We start from the raw sequence: 22,624 nt of genomic DNA on the forward strand, positions 1-22,624 counted from the left end.
AAAACCACAGTAAACTACTGAAACTGATTACTAAATTGACTGTGCTGGCATTGCAGTAAGGTAAGACTAACTGCATATTTACAGTTTAAAACCATAGTTCTGTTTTTTTAAAAACCCCAAGATGAGCAAATAGTTGTGACGAAAATGACAAATTCTTAAGATTTTCTCATCTGAGACAAGCCCTTAGTAGTACCTGCTTCCATTTTGTTGTCTGTTGGCATTAATGTACATGTATGAGATCAGTTATTGCAAGGAACCCAAGTATGCAAGTCAGTGTATTCAACTGAGCCCAAATGTTTTATTCTTAACTGTCTGCCACTGATAGCAGAAGTTCTCAGTAGCTTCCTTTTATTTGTGCAGGAAAATAATTCAACTAGCTGACAGTAGTTCTCATATAGGAATGGATCTATTGTCCAGACCATGATGATCTGAGAGGGTGAATCAGTAGGAATCTAATATGTAGCTCTTAATAATATAGAGACTTGTAAATCAAATTACTTGGGCTAATTTACCCAGCTGTTAGTTGTCAATTTCTATTTTTAAGTGGCAGTTTGTTTGACTCAGTAGTTGACACTTGAGTTGATACTTCCAGTAATCTCTAAGATGCTGGCCTCATTTGCTATTTACAGTAGCTGTGTGGCAGTGCAAAACATTTGAATCCTAGTCTTTGAAAAATTTAAAATAGGCAGATGATTAAAAGTTAGCATTGTACACAAAGAGAATCAGCTCTCAAAAATCTTGCTTCCAGTTTTTTCCTTGTTCAAGAGCAGTGATATAAATCTGCATCAGTTTCAAAATACCTAAACTAACTTGAATGCTAGCATGAAAAACAATGAGAGGGATAGAATAGTGCTGGTTAGCTTTTGTAAAGCTCAGGAACAGGCAAAAACTAAAATAAAACCAATTATTTTCTGAAAAGGTGAAGATGGAAAATACTCCTTTCCATTTTGTTTGATTTAATGCTTAAGCTGAAACCAGAATTCCTGGAGTCCTCATAAATGCATGCTACTTCTTATCCACAGGATGGGTCCTTTAATCAGTTCTCTGATCCCCCAGTCATTAAACCACAGAAATGCAGAAATGTGCTGTTCCCTTGAGGTACTTATTTTTTGCTTGAGACAGTATTTAGCCAGAATATTTGGATTCAGTCCTTTCTATCTAGAACTTAAATGGATTATTTACTTACTGATGGTTCTCTACTCATGGGCTTGTGAAAGCCAAAAGCCTGGTATTTTAAAGGCAGAATGTCCATGTAACTATTGCATGTATCCTTACTATTTTTATTGTACTTTGACTTAACAAATCAAGATATTTTTTTACCTGATCAGCAGGGGCTTATGGTATACATAAGCAAAATAATTTAAATATTTTGGATTTTAATCCAAGCAGGAACCCTGGAGTTAAATGATTCTTGTAATGTTTGTATTGGACTTCCTTAAAGGTTGAATACTTCCGGTGACTGTATATCGAGTCCATACACTGTGAATGCATATGTGTTGGGCATTTAACAAAGCCCAATTATTGTTAAACAAATATATAAAATATTTGAGTATTTTATAGCCTTATGAGTTTCCTACTTGTGTATTTTTTTAAAAAGTCACTATTGTGGAAAAAGCTTAACCAAAGAACATAGAAACATTCCACTTTTATTTTAGGCTTGGCTCAACAATGGCAGAAATACCAATGCTGTGCTAAAATTTGTATATAATGCAGGTGCAGAAAAACTTATGCCCATCAGAATTTAGGCTTTCTAACATAAGAGAAGATCAGAATTACAGGGAGAAGAAATTATGTTCTTAGAGTTCTAATCTCTGTCTTTGGCTACAGAGAATTTTTAGTTACTACTCTCGTATGTTTCATGTAAGCGAAAATGGGTTATCAGTTAACAACTGTAAATCATAGATGGATTTGGTTTCTTATAAGTGAGCAGTTATTGGATAAAGCAGATAATTTTACTGCCCTAGCTACTTTAAATTTGATACCATTAAATGGCAAACAGGGTACACTGCAAAGCGTGGCAGATACCTATGGAGCCAGGTCCATTTCTGCAAGAGGAAGGAAATCCAGAAACAAGGAGGAAGAGGTATGCTTGCCACATGCTTGCCACTTTACTCATCATACGGTTTTGACTTCGACTGTGTCCAGATTCCCTGCATGGTTCATCTGTGTAATGAAACAAAAGAACTCCATAAATTCCTAGGAAATCATTTACTTATAAAGTTCTAGAGCTTGAGTGTGTTTGTTGTTGTGTTGAGGGTTTTATTTTTTAAAATAATCAGAATAATTGTTGTCTACATCAGTTTGTCTCAGAGAAGTTCTTTAATGTACGCACATATAGATATGACTCTGCATGTCTTAATCCTGTTGTGATAAATATTCCCATTTCTAGCTTTCAATAATATAAAATGTAATGATAGCTTAATACTGGGAAACAGTTTCCAGTTTTCTGTATTTTCATGAGATGAGAATTTTTCTGGAGATAAGTGAATATGGTGATTGCAGTAGTCGGGGGGGCTTCACACTTTTGGGTTTTTTTGGTGGGTTTTTTTTTTTGTGCAATCACATGTATTTTAAGTTAGCCATAGTGGATATAAGTTTCATTGTAAACTTATTTCCTTGCTTTGCTTTAGGAATATTTGGCACGATTAAGACAGATCCGGCTACAAAACTTCAATGAGCGTCAACAGATTAGAGCAAAACTTCGTGGAGAAAAGGTTGGTTTGAAGAGTAACATTAATACTTATAATCTTAATACTTACGGAAAGTGGCTATGGATGTACTATTTTACAGCTGCAGGAATACTTTTGTCATAGGCAGTTTTCTGAATAGACTTCTATTTTTGATATTAAATTCTGTTGCAGTTAGTGTACTTCCATCTCTTCTTCCACAATATACAAAATCTGTTTGTTATTTCAGTGCTGGGGTGCAGCTTCAGTGCCTGTACACTAATAATGTGTTAAAAACATAAGATTACATCAGAATTTGACACTTCAATTTCTCACCAGGCACTAGCATATTTGTATCTATTTGGTTTTAGTTACAGGAAATTTTCCAGTGCTCACTTTTTGACAGTGCTCACTTCATACGTATGAAGTGATTCTTTTCATATGTTCTATAGGTGTGTTTTAAGGTTTGAAATGCCTGGCATGAGCTCAATTTAATCAAAACAAATTTTCTCAAACATTGCTTTTCCAAGATATGCTTATCATACAAGAAAAACAAAATAATATATTAACAAAGAACATGCAGATTGAAAGCTTTTTAAGGTTTCAGATGAATAATCCAAGACACCCTTGGAAGCAATCCTTTTACTGTTTAAAAATATTTTCATTTGAGAGGCAATCTATGTAGTAAATATGGTCCAGACTCTGTTTCCATTTTTTCATTAAAATACTGTGTGATCTTGTACTCATGCCTATTCTTCCCCTTCCTGTCCATTTGTTATTAAAACAAAGGAGCTACATTCAGTCCTTTGTTTGAGATGCAAAACTTTTTTAGTGCACTGAAGAGGAACCCTAGCCCCTTTAAATCTAAAGTGAGTGATCCAGAGCAGAAGTTAATTTCTACCTGAGAAGACTATGCAAACCTTATAAGATGTGCTAATGACTAAGTCTGTTACAGGACTAAAGTGAGCCATTCTATAAAGTTAATTTTAAAGAGCATGAGGAAAATCAAGGTCTTCTGAATCCATGAAGTTACTGTAAAGACTGATCAGTGAAGTTGTGAAGTTTATCACTAGCAGTAGCTCACATGAATTGTTAAGTTGATGCACCATAAGCCCATGCTGTCTTAATTTCATTTGCCACTGATTTCTCTCCTAACTCTTTCTCTCCTGGTTTTTTGGACAAGCTTCAAAGCTCTTACATTGGAACTAGTCATCTCCCTACACATCTGTTTGAAGTCTTACTGTGTCTCATGTGTCCCCTTAGAATACTGACAGAGCTAAAAAGTTCAGTAGAGAGCCATTGCTGTACTGCACTGTTTCTTTAGGGTTTTTTTTAACTTAGCAGCTGCAGCACTTCCTCTCAAATTAGGAACACCCCAACTCTACCTGCTGTGTAGTTGACTGCAGAGGTAAAGGTACTTTCCAGAAAACTTTACTCTGGAGGCCAAGGCTGCTTGTGCTAGTAAAATCAAACAAAGGTGCTGTTATTGTGACCATGACATTTTTGTGTATGGGTTCTTGGGCATATTAGGAACCTATCTTTCTTTGCCAATGGTTGTACCTTACCTGGGGTAGTGCTGTGTGCCACAGAAGGTATGTCACCTCCAGAGGAACAAAGAATAGATTAATATCTTCCCAGGAAGTAGACCTAAACTAATTTTCAGAATTTAGAGTCCCAGATATAATAGTTTTTTTCCTTGATGACCTGTGTGGACACAAACTTTAGTGTGGATGCTCACAACTAGAGTAATACCATCTCAGACCAAATCATGTCACAGATAACTTTGTTTCTTTCTGTTGATGAGCAATTTTATATCTAACATTACTGCATAGTATCCTATTTTATACACAATACATCAGAGAATCACAGAGTGGCTAGGGTTGGAAGGGACCTTTAAAGATCATCTAGTTCCAACCCTCTTGCTTGGGCAGGGACACCTTCCACTAGATCAGGTTGCTCAAGGCCCCATCCAACCTGGCCTTGAACACTTCCAGAGTATATATGCATTCATTCTTTTGCCTGTTAAGAGTACCAGGTTTCTATCTCCAGTGTTCTTTTTAGTCATCTTTTTTCTCCTGTTAGCTGACTGAAGCCAAGGTGGCACGACAATTTTTACTTTAAAATTTACCAAAGATTCTTGCTTTGTTTTGCCTCATTATTTCTAATAATGCTCTTCTCCTTATAGTGTAAGAAGCCTACAAAATAGGCCTTCTAAATAGTTTATTTTAAATAAAAGATCTGCGCAAGTTGATCATGAACATTAAAAGCTCCTCTCAGAACTTTTTTTTGCATAGTTCTATCAGTCTATTCTGTAAATAGGAATATGCAGGAACCAATGAAAGAAATTAATAGAGATTGAAAACAGAGATTTCAGAGGTAGGCTTTATCTGTTCTTACTGGGTACTATTTCTCACCTTCACCCATTCCACCTTTGGAGCATATACAGTGGAAGAAACAGGAATTCTAGAGCATCAAACCTTTCTTGTGTACCTTACTGACGGAGCATGCACCAGTAATGCGGGGTGGCAGGTGAGAGCCCAGCATCATTAGGTCACTTCCCTTGCATCAGGAGGAACATAACTTTTTTCATGGTTTGTAAAAACTTTGTATCTTTTAAAACCAAACATACCCCCCTCAAATTACACACACATACACACACCCAAAATCTCAAAGATTCTGTGTAAGTAGGTTATATTTTATTGGGAGTTACCTAGTGAAATTATGAACTGTGTTAGTTATACAGTCAGAGCAATCTGAGTAAGATACACTTGCATCACACAGCTTTTAAATATATGAATTCATTACAATACTCTGAGGACTCTTACTTTTCAGAGTGAAGCTGCCAGTTCTGATGGACAAGAATCAAGTGAGGAAGCCGAACTAAAACGCAAAAAGATAGAAGTGCAGAAGGTAATTGTGGGGAGGAAGGGGATAAAAATGTTTTCAAATCTATTTCATATCTCATTAAGTATTATGTTTCATTTTGTTATCAAGAGTTTCTTCATATGTACATTACAAGTAGTTTAAAATACTTTAAAATATGATGTGTTTAAAATAGCATAGCAAGCCAAGGATTTTTCCAGTCCCTGACTCTGAGATTTTTCTCTAGGTTGGCTTTAATCCTAAAGGCAGTTTGGCATAACTAAAATAGGGTTTCAATAAAGAAAGGGAAAGGAAGTGTATCTTAAATAACAACTTTATTTTAGTTAAAAGAATAAAAGAGGGTAAAACTCCTTAGCTGTGCTGGTATGGTCTACATGTGGATTGGAAGGTGAGATATATATCACTGTGATAAAGTACATTTAACTCAAATGTGTTTCACAGAAGTCCAGTGTTTGAATGGAACTTTATATACCCTGTGGTGTTCTTACATCAGTATTTCTACCATATGGTACAAAGCAAATACTACTCTATCTAGTCTAACTTTTTTCCCCTATCATCTGCAAAGAGCAAGCTAACCTTATGCCTGAACAAGCTAACCTTATGCCTGAACTTAAAGCCAGAGGTGAAACAGCAACTGAAGCATTTTGTGTTTGTGTTAAGTTTTAAACTGATTATCTTTTATTTTATGATTAATGCATTTAGCTTCTAAAATAATTATAGCTAGAGATTTTAATTTCAAAATACTCCATTGAAGATAACTATGTACTCTAAAACTATAACCATACAATGCAAGAATTGTAATTAAATTTTGAGGAATTGTAATTATTTCAACATAGAACAGTTGCTCTACTTTTGTGGTGATTTTTGATTATCGGAGGAGCCCTCCCTTGACAGTCTATACAGTAATAATTGAGAAAAAGCGAGATGATGTAATCCAAGAATGTTTTTTAAGTGTTCCACAGAATGGGGTACTAACCTTTTTCATTATTTTAAGTTGGGTTTTTTTGCTTGTTTGTTTACTACAGGCCCAAGCAAATGCTCGAGCTGCGGTTCTGAAAGAACAATTAGAACAAAAGAGAAAGGAAGCATATGAAAGAGAGAAAAGAGCCTGGGAAGAACATGTAAGAAAACAAATCTGTTACATACAGTCAGAGTATGGAGTGCTCTATCTTTGTGCTGTATCTTTGTGTAAATAAAAGCTTACAATATGTGATTTTTTAAAAGCATAGAATATGCTTGTCTTCTGAAACTGAGGGAGAGCACCTGTCATTGAGAATTCTCTCACTGGAAACCTAATCTTAGCTATACTTAAATGTAGAATTTGGTTCAAGAATTTAAGAACATCAAACTACCTAAGAATCATTAAGATTACCTTAATGGTCTGGAACTTACAAAAGTGACTTAATCTTCTCATGTTTCTATGTGTTGTGGAGTGACAAGTCTAGCTACAAGGAAGAGGATGTTTTGAAACTGATAAACTTAAAATTGGTTACGTGTGCAGTTGACTGTTGTCTTTTGTATAAAAATGTGTGGCATTGGTGTCCTTTTTTCTAAGGTTTATATGAGTCGGTTACATAATACTGTGTTTAATTTGCAAAGTCCTGAATTTAATTTTTACGTGGGCATGTAGTTACAGGATGAGAGGTAACAGTTTTAAACTGAGGGTAGATGAGATATTAGATGATTAGATATTAGAAAGGAATTCTTTCCTATGAGGGTGGTGAGACAGTAGAACGTTGCTTGGGGGAAGCTGTGGATGCCCTCTCCCTGGAGGTGTTCAAGGCCAGCTTGGATGAGGCCCTGACAAACTTGGTCTAGCGGGAGGTGTCCCTGCCCGTGCCACAGGGGTGGAACTAGATTATCTTTAAGGTTCCTTTCCAACCCAAACCATTCTGTGATTCTAAGGTATTGTTTGTTTGGTTTTTTTTTCTTTTTCTATACAGCTAATAGCTAAAGGGGTAAAGAATCCTAATGTGCCTTTTCATGTGGGAGCTACAGAACACAGTCCTGTGCCTGGACAACAGGACCTTGGAACAGCTCTTCCTAAGCCACGACTTCCAGTGAAGCCTGGTACTCCAGTCATCTCCATGACTTCTGCCTTGAAAGAAGTGGGTGCGGTATGTACTTTTTTTAAGAGGGTAAAATTAATGAAAAAAACCCACAACTGATTTGAAAAAAATTTTAGAAGAATGTGTAAATTAAGTAGAAAACATCTTTAAGGATACCTGTTGCTTCTAATTAGGGAAAGGAAAAAAAACCCTAAAACAAAACCAAAATTGGAAGCTGTTGAAATATATCTGTACACTGAAACTCAAATTCAATCAGTTTTGAGCAAAGTGGCTTATTTATGATGAACCCTAGGCTGCTATTTACATTTTCATCAAGGTAGTCATGATTAGTGGAATAAGAGATGAATTAACCAGCATTTTCATCAGTCTCTTAGAGAGGGGAGTTAAGGAGTTTGTAACCTGCTCAGTGAGGAAATAAATTTTGAGTTAAAGAACTACTTTGATATCTAGAACTATAACTCTGATTTTCAATGAGACTGAGGTATGACCTGGTTTTAACAGAATATGAAGTTTACGAGACTTGAATCTGATGGTGTCATCTCTTCTTGTTTTCTAGAACAGTATTAGAGATTTTCTAGCTTCTATGTTCTTGTGGTCTTGGGTCCTAATAATTGTAAATGATTGCAGATTTCTCTCAACTACCACCATTTGATTTAAGTACCAGTTGTGAAACGGAGCATACAAGTGAATTTTTGTATAATTTGAGTTTTTAACACAATAATTTGAATGCTAATTTTTTTTTTTTTATTATTTTTTATTTTTTTACCTAAGCTGTTTCTGGATTTCAGTGTGGGATTATGTACTGTATAAAGCCCTGAAGGCTGTATCTATGGGCTATACTTGAAAGTTAATTCTAAATAGTGTATAGAGAAGGGAATACAATAAAAGGTGTTAGTTGATAGCTGAAAAAAGAAATAATGTTTTCACAAATTCTTAAGCTGTTAACACATTTTTTTCCATGTGGGTAATTTATCTTCCAGTAATAGATGATGGTGACCATAACTGATTAAAAATGAGCACACAGAGGAATTGTAGAATGCAAGTCTCGTACACAAAGATTATAAGTTCTCTGTATTTCTCTTCAATGTTCAGTTTTATTACTTTGCATATTTAGTATTTTACAATTTTGAGCAGTAAATATGCTTCCTAAATGAAATTCATATTGGTTGCGTTTGGAAGCCTGGTAGGTCTTAGGCCACTGTAGACATTCCTTCCATAATTGAGGCACATTAAAAGCAATACAGAATGTTTTTCTGAAAAATGCACTGCAAAATGGAATATTTGTCTTTAGTTTGGTGTAAATGTGGATCTGCCTAGTCTCAATTGACTTAATCTGGACAGGCTATCTGAAATGTTTCCAGATATCAAGGAACTACTGTTTTCTTATTCTTTACCAACCTGACATTATGCATGCTGTAAGCCCTTCTTATTTGTGCAGGTGCTCCTTGACTCTGTCTTTGCCACTTTTTTTTTTTTTTCTCTTACAGAATTATTTGTTTATGCTGTTGGAATTTGATGGCATTTTGCTGTAGAGGTCTTTTCTGGCTTTATCTTTAAATGTTTTGGGCTCTGAACTTGTCTGCTTGAACTGAATGATTCATTTGCTCTCCACTTTTGGATAGAGAGTGGTTCAAATATGAAAGCTACACTTGAAAATTCTCTCTTTGCGAAGTCCCATAAAAACAGAAGTATCATACGTTCTTTTTAAATCTGTGTGCAGTTGTCAATGAAAATATTTTAGAGGTATTTTTCACTATAACCTCTATTAATATTATCAAAATTATTTTTTTTCTGACATATTCTTCTACACTGTTTATCATGCTTCTTGGACTTTAAGGATGAAAATGTAACTACTGGACCCCAGGAAGCTGAGGAGGAAGCTAAAAAGCCAGATTTTGCAATGCAAGTATGTCAGATTGGGTTCAGTTTCTTTTAGTTTTCTTTGCCTTTTAAGAAGGGAATTATTTTAACTTATATGTGTGTTTCAGAATAAACGAGAAATACTGAGAAGATTGAATCAAAATCTTAAATCTCAGGAAGACGAGAAAGGAAAAAAGGAGTGTAAAAATATCTCCGAATCATCTGGGTCTGAAGATGGTAAGGAACAACAAAAGGGTGACCATCCACTTCTAGGGGATCGCAAAAAATGGGAATCTGCGGCAGCTGAGTTGGTAGTTCCTCTAGCTCAGTTATCAATGGAAGATTCTCTCTCCAGAACAGATGGTAAGTAATTTTTTGTCAACATGATATTAGTAAATCAGTTCACCAAGTGTAGTGTCTGTTTTTATAAAGGAAGTACTCTGTATTACTATCATCTTGTTATCTGTCATTTTGTTAGTGTGTCATCTGATTCTAAACATCAGGTAGTTATGTATTCCCTTGGATAAGGAGTAAGCCACAGGCTGAGTAACTAAGTTGTCTGCAGGAAATTCAACAAATAATTTCTTAATTTGAACAGTTACCTAATTAAATGCATGGTTACTTTGAGCTTTCTTTGTGTCTTTTTAACAGGCACTAATTTAACAGAAAGAATAAAAAGCACTTAAGAAATACGAAAGTTTCTTATTTAACCTGAAAATCTTTTTATGTTATCAGTAGAGCACTAAAAACTAATGATTGTAACAACCTAAGTTTTATCTGTTACATTTATTGCACTCGTCTTAACTTTTTTTCTTTTTTTTTTTTTAAATCAAACCTGTCTTTCTGAATTTTCTGTCTGCCCTCTCTAGGCTTTTGGGTAGACAACCTTTTTTGCTGGTCTCTGTGTGTCTTATTAAGGGTCTGACTCACATTGTAGCTATAAATAATCATTGCGAATGTGACAGACTTACTTCGTAGCAGAGTAGTTTTACACACCAAGGATGTTAGATAGAAGGACAAAAAACTTCTTTTGCTCTGTTCTTTATTGCTTTATATTCTGTTTTCCTTGGAGGGAAAAATAACAAAAAAAAGATGCCAAAGGATAGTAGGACAAGATACTTTCTGGTTTCCCATTTCAGGTAAAGTTCAGACCACCTCATGCCAGTTTTAAACATTACTCATTCTGTTCTCTATTGAGGTGCTTGAATTGATTAAAAGCTCTCCTGCTGCTATTGAGTTGCAGATGGTAACTGGCATTGAATAACTCCTGCTATAAAATAGAACTGGTGGAAGAAAAACTGTGGACTTTTGAACTGCCTGGCTTGTAGTGAAGTGACATGAGTTCTAGCTTTGTAGTTTTTAGTTTTGTGGAGGTTGTTTATTTGTTAATTACAGAGAAAGCAAATAAAAGTTTCTAATTACTAAGAGCTTCTGTATTTCTGATGTGTCCCAACAGGTCAAACTCTGGGTGAAGTAATTAGGTTAGATAATAGCGAACCCCATAGGAAAGTATGGGGCAAAAGCCCTACTGATTCAGTCCTGAAGATCCTAGGAGAAGCAGAGTTGCAGTTGCAAACCGACTTACTCGAGGAACTAGATACAATAAATGGTAAGTACAGCTGGTAATTATCTGCACTGCAAGTGTAAGAAGCGAAACATTCTCACTTTGTTTACTGAGAACAATTCTGAAGTCATAAAAGCATATTCTGTCCTCACCCTTTCTTTCCATTTCTGGGGGTTGCCTCTGTTCTAACTGTTCTAAATGTCATCATAAGCTGATACTGGAAGGCGTGGAAATACTTCAAACTCAGTGAAATTAAGAGGATAAGAAATTAAGAGGGATGTGCTGAAGAAGGAGCTTCATGTTCCTTAAAAGTTGTGGATCAATTCTATCAATAGAAAAGAGTTTGTTTTTTAAAAGGATGTCATCAACTGAATATTATAGTAGCTAGGTTCTATAACCTTCTCATTACCATGTGACTTACCATATCAGTGGATTTTTTCTGGTTTTGGTGCTTTCCAAGAACAACAGGACTTTTGCTTATTCTAAGTACAAACTTGTACTAATGATAATACAGCAGGTAAAATTCAAAATTTAGCTTTCCTCTTCATCATAGTTATAATAAAAGCATGCACACATTTCTGTTTATTTTCATTTAAAGAAAAAAAATTCTCAGCTTACTGTGTAGTCACATTGTAGTTTATTATCAAACTGTGTCAAAACATTGTTTAAATAATAGAATAATTTTGTGGTAGGTACTGGAGAAGTCCTTGAAGATCATCAGTCCTTAGTTGTAGAAGAGGAGAAAGAAGAGAAACCTTCTTCTACTATTGGAGCTCAGTCTTCAGTACCAGCTGGTGTCACAGAGTCTGACATGACTATTCCAGAAGAATCTCAGAAAGCTGAACCTACTCAGGTGCAGAGCAAACCTGTTACTCTGGATGGTAAGTCGTTTCATTAGTAATTCTAATTACAATCTGTTTTCCAATTCAGTGAGAGAAGTAAGTAATGTGCAGGTTTTTATTAAAATATTTTATGTGTAGGGCCAAGTGCTTTCTATGCCTGTGTTCTAATTTGATTGGCTCATGTATTTTGTAAATTTCCAGAAACTTTTTGTATACTTAAAGAAAACTTTCTAGGGGATTCCAAGGTGCTTAAATTTTTTTTTATTGTTGGGGTGGGCTTTTTCTTTTGTTTTTTTTTCTTTGTTTATTTGTTTCCTCTTCCCATTACCTGTGCTGAAATCTTTTGCCCTATAGGGTATCAGCACGCTGATGATCTATGGGGGAATGCTACTGAGGTTTTTAGAAGACACAGTTAGTTGAAGCTTTAAGATACTTTTATTGTAACAGAAACTTTTAGCTCTGGGGTTACAAAACTTCAGTTGTTTCTGCAGAGTACAGAAAACTGTAAAAGCTGAAAGATATAAGTGTAACCTTAAGATGTATAGCCTCTCCTGTCTTTTTATTTGACTGGGATTCATTTTTAATGAGGTATATGACTTTCTTAATTTTAGAGCCTGATGATTTAGAAGCAGAGATGTTGGAAGAAACAGAAGATAAAAAGCACCAGAGTAAGGAGAGTAAGGAATTTCCCATCACTGTTTATGAAGTATGGGTAAAGGAGAATGAGGATAAGTAAGTACTCTATTCTTCTTATCCCTTTCTCTCCAGACTGAACAAGTAGCTCTAAGTAGGATTTAGATACAATAGTTAAAGCGTTCAGCTTAGCTGAAGCTTCATTGCTTGTCTGCCATGCTTGTTTTACTGCATTTGGTGACTTTTTCCAGTAGACTAATGACTACTTTTGTATGGTATTTCCACTGGATGTGGTATTTTATAATAGGGCACAGTATGACAGAAGAAATGAGGTAGCCTCTGAGAAACTAGCGCTTGACAAGGTGCAACTACAAAAGGAAGCTCCAGAAGGTTAGTCAAAGCCTCTTGGTTTGTTTTATTGTAGCTGGAGTACTTGAGCCATTCCTTCTCACCTCTTAACTAACTCCAAAAGGGCAAGTTTTCTGCTTTCATTTTCATTTTAGCTCATACTTCTTAAAAGGAAATTTCTGATGGATTAGGAAGACAAGTTGTGAGTGTTATTTTTGCCAGTTAGGAGAAAAATATGTAACAAAGTGACACTAGATATAGATGAGCAGGACAGTGGCTCACACTGATACTTAGAAGAGAATGTTAAGTTTCTGAATGTTATAATCCCTTAAAATCACTGTTTAAAATGGTATGAAATCTAATGGATTTTACATAATAAAAGTGTTACTTTCTTTATAGACATCTCAAATTAACTGAGCTGCAGGTTGGATAGAAAAAGGTTTAAACTGCTGCTAATGATAATCTTTTATCTTTTTTGTGTGGAAGAATGATTGCTTGTTCTTGGAGGTCTTTATAGTAACTTCAGAAGGTCTGCCTGTTTTAAAGCAGAATACAAAATATATCAGAAATACTGTCAAGCATCATTGGTGACACTGTCTCATCTATTCATGGGTGGCTTATGCAAACTGGGGTTGTTTTTTTCCAGTGTTTCAATGAATTATGTTGATGTAGCTGTGAAAAAATCTCGTAATGGGCAAGAAGTGACAGATGAAAATGGATGACACCATAATTTCAGCCATGGACTGGTTAATGAGAAACTAGATGGCATGAGAACAGAGCAGACTTACAGCTGAGGGCTGTATATAATCAATAAGTTAAAATGATAAAATCCTAAAAAATATATATATATAACTAAAATATATATATATTTTAATACTTCCACAGTGCTATCTATTTTTGCCTTTAATTTAAAAAAAAAAAAAAAAAAAAAAAAAAGAGTACCTTTTGCTAAGAGCTTGGAGGGTTTAATCTATTTATCTTTGTAACAGACTTACTTTTTCCACATCAGAAACTTGTTCCAGTGACTGTCTGCAACCTGAACCCTTATTCCAGAGGGTGATACAACCCACAGTTGTACCAACAGTCTCACCAGTTATGTCAGCTCAGTCTTCACAGGAAGAGCCGTTTGTACCTCGTTCACGTTCCATATCACCAGCAAAAAATAAAGGCAAAAATTCATTGTTGATTGGACTTTCTACAGGGCTTTTTGATGCAAACGACCCAAAGGCAAGTTAAAAAACTAAGGAATACTTACTAGAGTAATATTGTGCTTATTTTCTTATTGAAGCTAAATGAGGCCAGAAGAGATGGTGTAACTGTTCCAGCAGGTGTTTGTGTAGCCATGCCTGCCCTGTTGTATGACCACATTGTGCTCTTTCTACCAGCTGGGCTTGCACAGCAGTGAGAGTCTCTGGTTTTGGCCCTACGTGCTTTGTCACAACTGTTAATGCAGTACCAGATGAGCACTACATAATAGCAGAGAACTTGGAGAAAAACAACAGATGTATTGTTACTGTTGCTTAAACGTGATGAAAGGGCAGCAAATTTCCTTTCCTCTTTTGGCTGCACCAAGAAGGCATTCAGTACTTCTTTTCAATATCTGCATACATTACTTTCTGGAATTTCCTGAGAGCGATGTGATATTTAAGCATTTGTGTGAATACACTGTGCTGGTATACAACTACTTTGTTCATTAAAATTTAGAGGGTTTCATTAAGAGCAGTCACTAAACATGCACATATTCAGAACTATGCTGAAGGAAGGTGAGGCTTACTGGTAAAACTGCTCTGTGTAGATTAGGTTTACTTCTTGTTGTATTTGTACTACAGTGAATATTTTGTAATATTTTGAGCTCCTTAGACTTCTTAAAAGAGAGCTCTGGTAAATCACTGAGCAAACAGTTACTTTATTTCCATTGCAACAAATTACTTTTGTAATTTTAATTTCTTTCTACTATGAAACTGCCTTGAAATATACCATAAATAAAGCTACTGTTTTCAGTGACCAACCAACAGAAATAATATCATTTTGAAAAATACTCCATTGTCAGGTACTTAAAATGGTTCTCAGCTGTGACTGACATACATACATTGTAAACAACTGTGTGTATACATTATTTATCTACCACAATGTTCCTTTTCTCAAGATAGCTGTCAAGGTATTGAAAAAATATGCACAAAATAAGGATCTGTGTGTCAGCTGATATTCTTAAAGCTTTCAATCACTGTAACCCACAAAGGCAGAAGGAATGCTTTCTTTTTAGCTGAGAGTTAATATTCAAGATGTGAGATCTTCAGCAGTTAAGAATATCTGTGCTGGACACATTGTTACTTTGACTTTCAAATGAAAAAGAAAAAAAAAAGTACTCTGTAACCTCCAACTGCCTGTAGTATTGTTACTAAGCAGGCTTTTAATTACCTTTGCAGATGTTGAGAACATGTTCACTTCCAGATCTTTACAAGCTGTACAAAACTTTAGTTGATGTTCCTAGTGTAGCAGATGTGCAACATCAACATAATCTTGAAACAGATGATACAGAAGATGAGCAAGCCAAAGAAGGACCCTCTGATTCTGAGGATATGTGAGTGTATCAAGTTTCTCAAGTATTTCAACAGGCACTTTAGATCAAGGATATGTTTTACTAGATTCTAGCAATTACACACAGTATGTTAAATGTGGGTTTTTTACCCAAGTTTTAGAAATCCTGTATTGAAGACTCATTTACTTTGAGTCGTGTTCCAGAGAACTGAGAAACTAATGGTTTATACTGCTTACAGTAGCTGTCTGAATTTCCTTTCCAAATTCCATCCTAGCTGTCATTCTGCTGCCTTCCATACCTTGCATTCCTCTGAAGTATATCAAAGTTGATGGCAACTGCTTTTCTAGAAATAAAAATGTCTTGAACATTTCCTTTTTCATATGTTCTGGGAATCTTGCTCATCTGTCTTCTCTGATACTGTATTGAGATGTCCTCTGAGTCTCCCAAATTCTTACAGGGGCTTCAAAATCTGACCCTGGCTCTTGATTATTCCCTGCAGCTTGGGTAGTCTGGAGGGACGAAATCATCTGGTGTATCTATTCTGATGAGATCTACATCTCTTTTTGCTCCAGACACATTTTACCTCAACGGGGAGCATTATATTTGCAGGGACTCTATTATAGTGTACAAATACAAAGATTTGAAAAATTATCTTACTAATAAAGTTGAATTGAGGATTTGTCACCATTGTTTTACAAAAAGGTCTGTTATCTGTTTAGCTAATATTTATTCCCTGAGTCTTTCATGATAATATAATATTTTTTTCCCTTCAGCTACTACTCATTTATTTTATAGTGTAAATGAGAAATCAGCTCTTCCTACAGGGTTTGTCTTCTAAAGTATTAATTATATAAACTTGATAACACTTTCTTCTAGTATGTTTGCAGAGGCAGATACTGATTTGCGGGAACTCCGGGCCTCAATGGAACAGTTGCTTAGGGAGCAGCCTAGTGAGGAATTCAGTGAAGAGGAGGAGTCTACTTTAAAGGCCAGTGTCATCAAATGCATGACAAATGGTACAGAGCTGGATGAAGGAGATGAAAATAACCCCAGCAGTGAAAGTGCACTTAATGAGGAATGGCAATCAGGTATAATATCTGTTGTACCTGTTTTATAAGTTATTCATTAATGTTAAAAAAAAAAACAAATAGAGTGGTTTTGTATTGTATACTTATAATAAAATAAAGTTCTAATTAATATTTTTTCTACAGAAGTTTTGAAAAAAAATCAGATAATATTTAGTCTTTCCAAATAACATCTAAGCATCATTCAGTGTTGCAAACCAATGAAGGGTTGGACCAGATGATCCTTGAGGTCCCTTCCAACCTGACATTCTATGGTTCTAAGAAATCAAATGTTGCCTATTTTGTTAGGCACTGAGTATATGTCACTTTTTATGCAATTGTCTGAAACTTGTCTTAATGGCAGATCGAAGACTCTGTGCACATTATATGTTTTGAATAATTCATGACAGCAATGTAAGAGTGAAAAAGAAATAGCAATTGACATGACTGGAGTACCTGGGATCCTGCTTAAACTACAATTGACTTAAAAGGCAGTCAGAAGGAGCATGAAATTACTAACCTTATTCTTAGCCCAACATAGCTATTAGTGCAGTCAAGCCAAAAATAAAACAGCAAAATTTATTACTAATTTATTATTATTATAACATTTTGTATTAGTTATAGACAATGGTGTCCTGAAGTCTTGGTTCTGTTTTTTCTAAGTCTGGTTGAAATATAATGTTTTACTACTGGTGTAAAATAAAGTGCATTTAGAAATACAGGTATAAAAAGATATAGAAGAGCAATGACTACTACATAGCTTTTATGTAATTTTGTTTTATTGAAGACAGTTTTAAACAAATCAAAAGTCTGTGAATATACCTGTAAGATGTTATTTACATCATACAGTCCACTCCATATTTTAAGTTAAGATGAATGTAGGTAATACCATCTTTGCTTTTTTGACAGTGCTGATGTTATACATTGATTAACACACAGTACTATCTGTTTCTGTGATTCAGTTGTTGTTCAGGTGTTATGGTATTTGGTGTCAGTCTCTCCCCTTCTAGATCTGTGGTATTTCACAAGAATTGCATGTTTCACTGTTGAGAGTGGGAGGAAGGCTTTCCAAACTCAGGACAGGACTTGAAACCAAATCTTTTAGAGACCCAGAAGTTAAATACAGGATTAGAAGTCATCTAATTGACTTCTAGTGCATACACAACTTTTCTTTTTATTTCAGTGCTAATTTTTTGTTGATGTGACTGTTTACACTTGAATCAGGGGTATGATTTCGTCAGAATTATAGTTTACACTATCCTATGTAGGAATTGGAAGTATTAGGGTATTAATACTAACTCCCAATGTCTGTAACCTACCAGGCAATACAATGTATTTTTTACATGATTTGATACTGTAAGCTCTGAAATAAAAAAAAAAAAATTACATTTTTCCCTAGGTAAGTTATTTCATAATTCAAATCCATATTTAAGGAAGCATTTTTCTTTAGCAAAAACAGTTTGCATTTTATATTAGGATAAAGGGATTCTATCTTGTATTTTTAAATAGATCCTTTTTTTTTTTTTTTTTTTGTTAAAACTACCTAAATTTTGACTGTTTCAAACCTATTTGTAAGGTTTCTGCCACATGTAAGCAAAATCATATTGATTGAACTGACTGGCATAGTGACTACACACTGGCTACACAAAGGAAGTGCACTCATCAAAGAATGAGGAACTTTAACTGAATTAGTACAGGGCTTTTTTAGATTCACTTCATGGAACAAGATGCATCTCAGTGCAGAAATTAAATCAATTATTCTTAATATATATGTCCTTATTCTTTGGTAGAAAACAGCTGCTTCGGTAAGGGGCTTTTTTTCCTAGAGTGGGACAACCAGTGAACCCTGCATCAGTTCCACCTCAGAAATACATGGAACAGTTATATGGAACTCAACCTAATAACTGCTTTGCTAAACAGAAGTCTGCATTAAGACCACACCTTGTTTCTTTCCATATGAATAGTCTTATGGATAACTATCAGAGCGGGGTTTTAGAGTAGAGAGCTAGGTGTTTCTAATTTGGGATTCAGAATTTCTTTGCTGTCAAGAAAGGGATTTTTCCTGTTCCTTTGCAGGCTATTTGGAACATTTTCCAACACTGGCTAGTGCTTCTGAGCCTGCCTGATTTCATTAAATTTAGAGGTCTGCGTGGAAACCAAGTTTAGGGACAAAGAAGCAACATTTAAGAATGTAGGAAAACTGAGGGGGTTTTACGGGTGTTTTCTTTCTTTCTTTATAGATAATAGTGATGGAGAGATTGGCAGTGAATATGGAGAATGTGACAGTATCTTCAGCCATCTGGAAGAGTTGAGATATAACCTGGAACAGGAAATAGGCTTTGATAAATTCATTGAAGTTTATGAGAAAATAAAGGTTCGTGGAAAATATTTTAAGAAACGAGTACCTAGGGTTCTTTACTCTGTAAGTTGCTAATTGCATTGTGTGACTAGAATCAACCTTTAGTATATTATTCTGTTTTGACTCACTAAATTATTAACAGAGAAAAATGCCATCCCAGTGGATTAAAGTAGAAACCTTTGGGTTTAACTATAAATTGCATTTAATACATTTGAACTATTAATTCTATAGCCATTTAAATTTTGGAAACATGGTTTCTCCCAGGCTATACATGAGGATGAAGATGAGAGCATTGATATTTGTTCAACCATAGTTCAGACTGTTCTTGGAAATGAACACAAACACCTGTATGCCAAAATACTTCACCTGGTAATGGCAGATGGAGCCTACCAAGAAGGTAATCGTACTGTATCCATAATTAATGGCTTGTCTTATGTTCTTTTTTGGTTACATACAAAAGGTTCTAATATACTTCTAAAACATACCTGTGCTTTGATATATTTATTGGCTATACTGATAACTTTTTTTCACAAGGAGTGTTTTTTTATTTCTGCAATAAAATCTGGCAAACTTTGATTCACTATGCTGACCACTCTGATGTAACCATATTTACATAAACAGTCAACCATAACAATTGCAGTATAATTATTTAATTTCTGTAAAACACATAAATTGGGAAAGTGGAATTTGAGAGTAAACCATTGAGAACTAAAAACCAATTTTTTCTTAGAATTAATTAATTTTTAGCCAAAGTGATAATTTCCTTTCCAGAGCTCTACTTTTAATGGGTTACAGTATCACTACTTTTCTGAAAAGAAAATGTGGCTCATTATCCTGCAGTTGTCATTTTTCAGAAGAACTTGGTGAGGAGGTACCATCCAATGTAGTTTTTGTGTGGCCCAGTAACACATAGAGAGAATTCATCTTGCTTGGGAGCCCTGCCTAGCTTAGCTCAGATGACCAGGCAGGCAAATAGTTCCTTGATCTATCACGGTCACTCTGACATGAACTAGCACACGGGCCACTGCCAGTGAGAAACCTGTTTGCTTGTTTCTTAAAATCTACAATCTTTATAGAAATTGAAGCATTTTATACAGGTTTCAGAAATGTGTGCAATAAACACTATTTAATTTTATTCAGATTTTGAAAGAAATATTCCAGTGCATATTAGCCAACATCTACTTTCTGCATCTTTTAAATACTTTAATAAATGTGTTGTAATAGCAGTGAATAAAGAGTCAGACAAGGTTACGGCTTTCTATGTTTTATATATGTTAAATATTTGGAACAAAAAAGTTTTTAAAGCTCGTTTTAAAAACAATAACTAAAAAAAAAATAATTTAAATACAAATTACATTTTCCCAAGTTTTTATTGCTACTGATACAGAGCCACTCAGTAAGGCTAACCAGTACAATGCTGTATTCAAGCAGTGCTATAAAAGTATGGCAGAAAAGTATCTGAAAATTTCTTTTTTCATTGTAATTTATTAGTTTAATGACAGAAGTGGAAAGATATATTGTACCAGTTTGTTTTTCAAGTGTGCAAAGGATTGGCAATGTAGAATAAGAAGAAAATGCAAACTGTAGTGTTACCAATTTCTTTTCCTTGCCACTTTGCCTTAAGGATATTTTAAAACTAGTAATAAAACACATGAATGACAGTTTGCTGCAATGTTGGCGTACAGATTGTAAGCGCTTTTTCTGAGTGAATCCTATTAAAATGAGATGACTTTCATCTTGTAAAATGCTCAAGTGCCTATTTTTAATAGCTTCAGTTCTAATTCTGTATTTTTCAAATCTGTGATAGCCTATGAAATTGTAAAGAAAAAGTAGTGCCTTAAATTTTGGATATTTAAAGAAAAAATCTTATGCAAATAAAGGTGAACAGAGGACAAGTGACAGAACCATGTTTGTTAGCTGTCTCAAAAGTTACATACTCTTCAAATAAAAGTTAGGAAAAAAAATCTATACTGCTCTTTACTAAGAGGATTGTTCTAACTGAAGCAGGCCATTGGAGATGAAATAATCTTAAATTTACTAATCCAAGAAAGATAACATATTGTTCATTATTTGTTCACATAGTGCTTTCAGGGCCGTTTTGGTAACAGTCACCTCACTGGTGACTGACTATGGGAGTTCTTGTATTACTGCTTACTCAAAATTGTGGTTTCTTGAATTTTGTAACCCCATCTGGATTTGATGTATGTGTGTTTGCTGCTTTTCACCCTGTCTCCCCCTCTTCTCCATTTTACAGATAATGATGAATAAACCTGACTCAGGAAATTTCTTAATGCTGTACTACATACTGCTGTTTGAAGTCTGCACAGCTTAAGAACAAACTGTAGTGGAGAATGTAACATGGAGCAAGGGAGGCAAGACTTCAAAAAAGAATGTTGATTGTATGAAAAAGAGGAAAAACATGCCTTTTGAAACTGATATACAGTTCTCTTGTGTGTCTGTGTTCATACGTGTTCATTAAATATTAGATGCCCAAAATCAACAAACAAAACAAAAAACCCCAAAACTTGTCATCTCTAAATTCTAGACAAAATATAGAAAAGAATACTTCTAGATATTATGATACAAAACTGAGCCCTCTAATGTAAAACAAAATTTATGCCATATCAACAGTTGGCTGGTACAGATAAGCATTTGGAAGCATTGCTGTGTTTTATAAGTACCCACTTCTAGCTATTCACTTACATATTTAAAATAGCCTCTTGTTACACCTATAAAAAGAAATTACTTAATTTTAATGACCCTCATGATTGTATTTTAAAACAGCTTAATCCAGTGTTCCAGTTTGAGTATTTCAGTTTTTTCTTAATAAAAAAATAATAATTCTGTTTTGAAGCAGGAGGCTTCTGTCACTTTTTAACAGATGTAATCTGAAATATTTTAATGGTGTTTCTAAATCAAGGAAAACTGGTTCTTCAGTCATCATTGAAATGTTTGGGATTTTTTGAGACTATAAAATTCATTTGACCCTAGAATAGTTTTTTCAAATATTTTTTTCCACTCGTCCCCAACCCCTTCACAAAATCACAAGTATTAAGCACTCCTGAATTTTGTAATCTGGTCAATGATAATTCAGTATGCTGTTGAGTTGAAAGGAGTAGGTGTTTCCCAGTTTGTCTTCAAATTCTTACTCTTATGCTCATGGCTCCAGCAGCCCTGGGGGGAAATAAAATATTGCAGGCACAAGTGCTATGTAATAGTTCTCATCTATTGGCTCATGGTTTGTAGCTTGATTTACCCCACTCTGAAATTAAAAAAACAGGTTTCTTCTGACCTCCATTTCCTTGTTCCTCCTATCCAAATAGAACTGTACAGCACATACATAAGGTATGCTGCTGGTTTCCAGTCCGGAACAGCTTTATTGGCTTACCCATGCAGTAAGTCGCTTGCTATGAATCTGATGAACTGTCAAACTTCCAGCTGCCCTATTGGAATATTTTTTTTTCAGCTACAGCCAGTCACAGTCTAAAACATTCAAATGTTACTTGTAAAATCAAGTATACATATATATATATATATATTTTATTTAGAACTGTGAAAATATGTACATGATTTTTGTATAATTGTTTCATGGTGGTGTTATTAAAGTTTTGCCCACTGAAAAGTGTTAATTTTTTAAATCATATACAGTTCTTAAAGATAGACTAAACTTATTTTATTTCAGCTATATCCTGGGAACCTGCAATGAGAATAAAACTAATAATCATAAATGCCTTTAATACAGTAATTTTAAATCATTATTTACTTGATAAATTCTTCTTGTTTCATCTGGTGAGAAA

At 34.7% G+C, this 22,624-nt stretch overlaps 1 protein-coding gene across 1 annotated transcript in view; it reads left to right on the plus strand.

Moving 5' to 3' along the window:
- Nucleotides 1-22,324, plus strand: part of NEK1 (NIMA related kinase 1) — a 44,671-nt gene extending 22,347 nt beyond the window's left edge. The window contains exons 18-34 of the mRNA XM_030449695.1: nt 2,000-2,083; nt 2,631-2,714; nt 5,499-5,576; nt 6,575-6,670; nt 7,493-7,666; nt 9,456-9,524; nt 9,607-9,841; nt 10,935-11,087; nt 11,735-11,923; nt 12,496-12,616; nt 12,825-12,907; nt 13,875-14,092; nt 15,292-15,446; nt 16,281-16,492; nt 18,709-18,842; nt 19,092-19,224; nt 21,082-22,324. Of these exons, the coding sequence (XP_030305555.1) occupies nt 2,000-2,083; nt 2,631-2,714; nt 5,499-5,576; nt 6,575-6,670; nt 7,493-7,666; nt 9,456-9,524; nt 9,607-9,841; nt 10,935-11,087; nt 11,735-11,923; nt 12,496-12,616; nt 12,825-12,907; nt 13,875-14,092; nt 15,292-15,446; nt 16,281-16,492; nt 18,709-18,842; nt 19,092-19,224; nt 21,082-21,095 (2,232 nt within the window). The 3' untranslated portion in view covers nt 21,096-22,324. The remainder of the gene's footprint in view (nt 1-1,999; nt 2,084-2,630; nt 2,715-5,498; nt 5,577-6,574; nt 6,671-7,492; nt 7,667-9,455; nt 9,525-9,606; nt 9,842-10,934; nt 11,088-11,734; nt 11,924-12,495; nt 12,617-12,824; nt 12,908-13,874; nt 14,093-15,291; nt 15,447-16,280; nt 16,493-18,708; nt 18,843-19,091; nt 19,225-21,081) is intronic.
- The last annotated feature ends 300 nt before the right edge of the window (nt 22,325-22,624 follow it).

This window comes from Calypte anna, chromosome 4A (genome assembly GCF_003957555.1).
Source record: "Calypte anna isolate BGI_N300 chromosome 4A, bCalAnn1_v1.p, whole genome shotgun sequence".
NCBI lineage: Eukaryota > Metazoa > Chordata > Aves > Apodiformes > Trochilidae > Calypte > Calypte anna.